Below are 7,571 nucleotides of genomic sequence, written 5' to 3'. Positions count from 1 at the left end.
ATCCATGTATTCCTAGACTGGACAAAATCGTAAATTTCTTGGAAAATTTTAAATACATTAAAACTCATGGGTTTAGACATCACTTTCAATTATATAATCAACATATACGAGCAAACCATGCCGACACGGGTCAGTTTCTCCTCATATTCACTACCAGATCAAGAAAATACTAAAACAAACAAATCCATGAACAAAACATTAGGAAAAAAAAAGACTTGACAAGACAAAGGCAACACTAATCCAAATCCATGAAACATTCAAGAAAAGACCTTTTTCCAAATAAATTAAACTAGGTGACAATAGTTTTTTTTTTACAAAAGAAGCATCAAAGAATTAAAGGGACTACCCTCTAAAAGGTGGTACTAATAGCTAACAAGAATAATTCTAAAAATTGCACTTATTATGAGCAAAAGGCAGAAGAGACAACTAGTTTTATTACCCTCTCTACACTTAAATGGCCATCAAAGGAAAGAGCAATAAAACAAGCAGGTGAGGACACCAGAGAGCATGTGCACCACTGTCACCGCAGTGAAGTCTAAGCCTACCACCCTGCCACCACCACTTGCCTCCGTTGAGTTCACTACCTCATTTGTCCTATTACTCACAATTTTGCTGCAGCAGTTACACATACATGTCATTACCACAAGATTTAATATTGTATGATACTCGTATCTAGGGATGTATTGCTGTTTATCAATGGATAATGTGAAAGAAATCGAAAGATATAGTACCGAAAATGCATATCAAAAGAGTGCATACCTTCCAGGAAATACGCAGTTCCCGCTGCCTGCAAGCATCGCCACAAAAGGGTGTAAGTATGTTTCAGTAGATGGAACCGATGGGACTGAGAATTGACGAAGCAAGTGGAGCCACAAATGTCGTTTAACCATATTACTTTTACTTTACCAGCAAAGACGATCGATCTCTAACATGTGTTTTACCATTCAAGAATTCATCCAAAGGAACTTATTTGCCAACAAGAATCACAAAACAAGCCAAACAAAACGCAGGATTTCATGTGATTTTATGTCCCAACATATGTCCCGTTTTGAACTGTGTGAGACAGGATGCGGAAAAGGTCACTTTTGCACTAATAATTCCCACTACTGCAGCAATAATAAAGATTTTTTCAGACCCAAAAAATCCATAGCACCAGCAATTTGTTTCCCCAATTTCATCCACAAGCTTCAACTAAGTAAGCACAAATTATTACCAGCCAGAAATGAAGTTGCCAAAAACTTAATTAAACTTTGTGACAATGCAAATACAATATTAATGATGATGAAAAACACTCACTAGGATCCGTTGTGGTGACCATGGCAGCACCCTTGAAGTCACAAGAACCAGAGGACCTCCCTTCCTTCTGATAATAGCTATCAAATGCATAGGAAGCATGATTATGGACATTGTTAGGCTGGTAACAGCTCTCCCCTGGCTGAATCTCCGAGCAATTCGCCCTCCCAGGACCACACGCCCAATCCAGAGCAGCCTGCAGCGTCTTCCCATCAACGCCCTCCGTGGCTATGCAGTACGTCTGATTCGTAGTGTCATTCGCCAAAAATGTTCCACTCCCCGACACGTGAAGCAAGTAGACCGGAGTCGAATTCCCATAGAACAGACCCCAGTTGGCCTCCGAGACAGGAGGCGACCTCAAGTCCTCATTGAACAACTCGTATATATAGACACTGGAGGTGATCTCCGGGTGCAAGGGCGTGCCACTGTGATCAAGAACATGCTTGATCAAGTTGGAGTTGAACGTGTCGGCATTGTCAGCGGTGGCGTAGGGCTCCTTCGAATCCCCCTTCGAAGGCCAGCCGGTTTCGGAGACGAGCACCGCCACATCGGTGACATTGAGATTCTTCATCGAGAAGTAGACCGAATCTATCATGGCATCGAGGACATTGGTGTAGTGCAGCAATGTGTTGGGATCGACCATCTCTTTCGACGGCGTGAGCGGCTTGAAGAGAGAATTCTCCAACGGCACGACGCCTTTGTTCTGCATAAACACATAGTAAGGGTAGAGATTCATCATCAGCGGCGACTGCGTCCTCGACAGAAACTGCAGAAGCTGGGTCAGAACAGGGCTCAAGCTCTGGTTGAAGAAGGCCTGAGAAGGGGGGAAGGGGTCGAGAATCACGGAGGCAGAATTGGGGGTGGAGATTTTGATCTGAGTGTGCAGATTTGCGGCGACGAGAGCGCTGTAGAGAGACTCAATTGCGGGCATTAGCAAAGGAGCGGCGCCGGGGATAGTGGTGAGGACTTCGTCTCCTACGGAGACGGCGGTGATTAGAGTTTGGGGGTAGTAGGCGGCCACATTGCGGCCAATCCAGGTGGCGGCGGTGGCGTTGGAGGAGCCAATTGCGAGGAGCTGGTTGTTCGGCACGCTGACGATGACTCTAATCTTGGTTTTAGCAAGCGCCTTGAGAATCTCCGCATTCGCATCGTAGAGGCGCACATGAGTGATCTTCTGCAGCTGGAGGAACGCGACTAAATCCGCAGCTGGCAGCAGATTCGAAACATCCGTGCCGATGTTCACCCCCACAAACGGCTCCTTGTCTTGCTGCGCCTTGATTACTTCTGCAAACAGAAACGCATTAGTCTCTCAAATTGGATATCGATAAGATCGATTCAATTCTACCTGCAGATGCTGATTTGGGCAGGAGATGAGCAGTTAGAGACAGGAGAATGAGAAGAAAGAGGTGAGTGAGTGTGCTGTGATTCTCCATTGCAGAAATGATGAAGGAGCTCCTTGAATCATCTCTGGCTTCCGTGTCAGCTGAAGCTCGATTTAGGGTTTTTGCATAGATTTAGCAATTTGGGGGTGATTTGGAGTGACATTGTTGAGTGAGAGGAAGGACAGAGTGAAGTTTGCTAGTAGATTTGAAAATGGTAACTTTTGGATTTGAAATGACGATACTGCCCTTGTCTACCGACAACGATATATTCTCTGTAAGAGCATCTCCAATGCTGACGGACGTCAAATAGCCGTCAAATAGCCTTCACACTGCCACATCATCAGCACTACAATTCTCCTGCCACATCAGCTTGCCACATCAACTGGACATCAAATAGCCATCAAATAGCCTTCACACTACCTATCCACATCACTAATAACAATTATATAATTTAATTTACACTTGTATCAACATACGGAATTTAAATTACGAGACAAATACGGAAAATTCGAATAATAATATTAAAATTTTTTTATTACATTAATATAAAAAAAAGTACAATAATTAAAAATATTACATTTAAAAAATTACATAAATTTGCATAAAAACTACCGCCTTGCAGTCCTCAGCGCCCACAACTCTTCAACTAAATCATTTTGCAGTCGAATATGAGCCTCCGTCTGACGCATGTCGGCATGTGCTTGGAGGAGGGCTTCTTCATCGTGCGGTACCCCACCTCGTACGTTGGCGGTGATGACGCCGTGGCTTGGACCTGCTTCATTATCGTCGGTGGCCCAATCAGTCAGTTGTACACCTTCATCTTCGACGATCATGTTGTGCATGATAATACAGGCATACATTATATCAGCAATGCAGTCGACATGCCACAAACGCGTTGGTCCCTTAACTGCAGCCCATCGAGCTTGAAGCACACCAAATGCGCGCTCCACGTCCTTTCGCGCCGACTCCTGCCGCGTCGCAAAGTAGGCCTTCTTCGGCTCTGATGCGCACCGGATCGTCTTCACAAAGACGGGCCACCTAGGGTATATCCCATCCGCCAAGTAGTAGCCCATATCATGCTGGTTGCCGTTGGCGACAAAACTGATGGCCGGACCGACGCCCTGGCACTGCTCGTTGAAAAGGGGCGACGAGTTGAGGACGTTTAGGTCGTTGTTCGAACCGGCTATCCCAAAATACGCATGCCAAATCCACAACCGGTAATCAGCCACGGCCTCGAGGATCATCGTGGGATTTTTTCCCTTGTAGCCGGTCGTGTAAAACCCCTTCCAGGCAGCGGGACAGTTCTTCCATTCCCAATGCATACAATCTATGCTGCCTAGCATTCCCGGGAACCCGTGCTGATCCCCGTGCATCCGCAGCAAATTCCGGCAATCTTCGGGGGTAGGCTTTCGGAGATACTGATCACCGAATACTTCGATCACACCCTGGCAGAAATACTTCATACATTCGATGGCAGTCGTCTCACCGATGTGGAGGTATTCGTCCCACATGTCTGCCGCGGTGCCGTAGGCCAACTGCCTGATTGCCGCAGTGCACTTTTGAATAGGGGTGTGGCCGGGTCTGCCAACCGCATCGTGCCTGAAGCGGAAATACAGATATCGCTGCTCCAATTCGTTAACAATACGCATAAATAAGTCACGCCTCATCCTAAAACGACGCCTGAAATGGTTGGCGTCAAAACGCGGCTCCTCTGCGAAGTAATCTGTGAACAGGCGCTGATGTGCAGCGTCATGATCACGATGCACCACTTGTCGACGGTGGACAACTGGTCGTGGGCGAGGTGCCGCAGGCTGCATATAACTCTGCATCCATCGATCAACCTCACGGCTCGTATAGGCATCAAGCTCTTCGTTCATCATACGCTCGTACTCATCCGCATCCCCACCACTACCACCGGCATTACTCATTTCTTAAATTGATCTTGTACAGAAAGTAAGGTAGAGAGAGAGTACTCGTTAAAACAAGTGGTGCGAATGAAAATGAGGTTCAACGCGCGTATATATAGTGTTTTGCGAAAAAAAAAAAAATATTTAAATCCGACGCCGGTTTGGCGCCGATCCGGGAGCCACAATGGCGCCCGTGAGGATCGGCGTGGGAACCGGCGTCAGCGCGGGAATCGGCATGGCGACGCCGATTTTGACGCCGATTTCGCCCACGCCGGTTCCAATGGTTCGGCGTCAAACCGGCGTGGGCGAAAAATCGGCGCTCCGGTGGTGACGCCGACCATTGGAGATGCTCTAAAAAATACTCTCCACGAGGAAATCGGCGTAAAGTTTGGACAGTGTCCGGAAAGTAATAATGGAAATTAGAAGGAGAGAATAGTACTTTTCCAAAAAAGTAGAGTATATTTTGGAGTTACGTGGGTGGGTGGGTGGGTGGGTGGGAGGTGGGGTAGGGGGATTTTAATTACTGAAAATTTGAAATTTAGAGCATCGGTAACGCTAGGGGCCGGGCCGCAAATCGCGAGTCCCGGCCCGTCCCATGCGTTACACGGAGGCGAGTCACGGCCCAGCCCGCTCCCGGGGCCGCGTTCCCGGCCTGGTGAGCATCCCGCGGCCCGGCCCGGCCTAGGGTTACACGGTGCGGGACGGGCCGCAAACCCCCAAAATGTATTTTTTTTTTATTTTTTTGTCCATTTATACACATTTCTTCAATATTCTTCCACCAATTTCTCCATTTCTATCCTCTAAATTATTTCAATATTTTTTCTAGGACGTGTAATTTTTATTTTTTAGGATTTAATATTTTTTTTTAGGATTTGTAATTTTTTTTCTCTAGGATTTGTATTTTTTTTCTAGGATTTGTAATTTTCTTTTTTCGACTGAACAATGTATTTTCCCGGTTTGAATTGTTCAACGTATTGCATTTACGAATAAAATAGGTTGAAGTTGTGAATAGTGTCATTTATTAGTTGCGGCCCGGGCCGCAACCTGCAGGATTACAGCAGTTGGGGCCTGGGCCGCAACTGTAGAGGAATGATGACGTGAAGGGGACTTGAGGCCGGAAATGGGGACGGGGTTAATGATGCCCTTAGGCCTGGGATTCTACTGAAATTCCAGGTAGATAACTTTTGTCCTCGCATGGAGTATATTTTTTTTAGATAATACGGATGATTCATATTCATGAATGGGAGTAGTACATAAATTTTAAAAACTTTGATAGGACAATTCATATTTCGATTTATATTGATTTTATCACAAAGTTGAAATCATCAAAGTTTGAGATGACGTGAGGCCTGAAATTTGAAATGCTGGCCATGACCGGCGGTAGAAAATCTCAAGGTTATTTACACCAACTTTCAACATTTTTTTTTTCTAAACTTTTATTTTATTTTTGAATGTAAATACATAAACTGATTTTTTTTTATTTCCCAGCAAATTTTTTAGCAAAATTAAAACGCACACGGAGCAGCAGTACACTTATATAAAATTATTATGTTAACAAACTGTTATGAAATTATTATGTTAACAAACTGTATCAGATTTGAGGGTGGGAGACCCACCAAGTATGAAATAAAAACAAATGTTCAGTTAATAAGAATTGGACATGTTTTGGAGAGATGTTTTATGCACTGAATTTCCTATTTCCATCCCGTACCCTTTTACTTGGTTGACTGCAGGAGGGAATTGATTTTTTGGGGGGCAAAAGGGTCATTTACATGTCCAACTCATGGTCCAACAGTACAACCAACAATTAAAACATACCAATTTTGCATGATATAAATATGGGGAAATAAGGCTGCAACAGTGCGGGCCCTTGTACAATATTGGGCCTAACGGAATTGAAACATGTACACCAAACAACATATTTCCTCCATATTTCCAAAGAATTAACCTCAATTCTTGCTATATCTAAGAAAGTGAACACACCCTTAGGAATTAGGATATTAGTACCATCTATGAGGCATACACTTAGGAATTAGGATGTTATAGTGAGGCATATGAGGTCCTATTTTTATATTTATAATAAAATGTGAGTGGAAATAAATTAGTGGAATGTGGGATCCACTAATAAAAGTGAAAGGTTATAAATTTTTAAGAAAGCACAAAAATAGAAATAAGTGAGAAATTTTCAAGGACAAAGAGAGTAAATTTTAAAAATACTGTAGTTAATAATATCATAATTTTAATATTTTTCTCAACTGTCTCGTTCATTTGAATTTAAAGAAAATTTATGTATAATTTGTAAGTCAAATACTTTTGCATAGTTTTACATTCTACTAAAGATAATCTAATTTGCAAAAAAAAATCATAAATAATAATTTTTCCCGAAATTTAGACTAATGAGACATTTACAAAAATATATTAAAATTATGATATTATTTGCTAGTTTTTAAAATTATGAAATTGATCGAAATTTGATAACTTCGAAATTTTTTTGAATTTTCCCTAAAAATAAACAGTATTACGTTTCTAGTTCAATAATTACTGTTGTCAAAATAGACTCGTGTTTATTTGAAACTAGTGTCAACACTCATGCTATGCAACGAGACATAAGATTTTCAAACAATATGTAAATAAAGATCAAAGAATATGAGTTAGTTAGAATAAAATATTAGTAGTAAAAATAAATACATAATAGAAAGAGAAGAAAATAAAACATGTGTAAATAAAGACCAAAAAGTAAAAATCAGATAAATGGAACAAAATAAATAGCTCAACAAAATGTGATCAACAAAAAACAAATATTTATATGTAGGGACCAAATCTTAGGAAAACAACAACACATAGTTCATAAGGTTTGGAAAACTTCTTTGTAGATAACAATTTACACTACTCCATAAATCTCATGAATTCATAGACACATTTTATTATTCATAAAAAGATTTTGAGATTTTAAATCCGCATATAATACGAATAAGAGTACAAATACTCC

At 42.1% G+C, this 7,571-nt stretch overlaps 1 protein-coding gene across 1 annotated transcript; it reads right to left on the bottom strand.

Moving 5' to 3' along the window:
• Positions 1-256: 256 nt before the first annotated feature.
• LOC121774925 (glucan endo-1,3-beta-glucosidase 1-like) lies at positions 257-2,866 on the bottom strand. Its single transcript, XM_042171834.1, has 4 exons — positions 2,639-2,866; positions 1,297-2,577; positions 760-787; positions 257-612 (listed from the first exon to the last, which is right to left on the bottom strand). Exons 1-4 carry the CDS (start codon positions 2,724-2,726, stop codon positions 462-464), a joined length of 1,548 nt encoding a protein of 515 aa, XP_042027768.1. The 5' UTR covers positions 2,727-2,866; the 3' UTR covers positions 257-461.
• Positions 2,867-7,571: the final 4,705 nt, after the last annotated feature.

Source organism: Salvia splendens, chromosome 17, assembly GCF_004379255.2.
Source record: "Salvia splendens isolate huo1 chromosome 17, SspV2, whole genome shotgun sequence".
In the NCBI taxonomy this organism is placed as follows: domain Eukaryota; kingdom Viridiplantae; phylum Streptophyta; class Magnoliopsida; order Lamiales; family Lamiaceae; genus Salvia; species Salvia splendens.
Note: the sequence above shows the minus strand (reverse complement) of the source record. Positions and strands in the feature narration are given on the sequence as shown.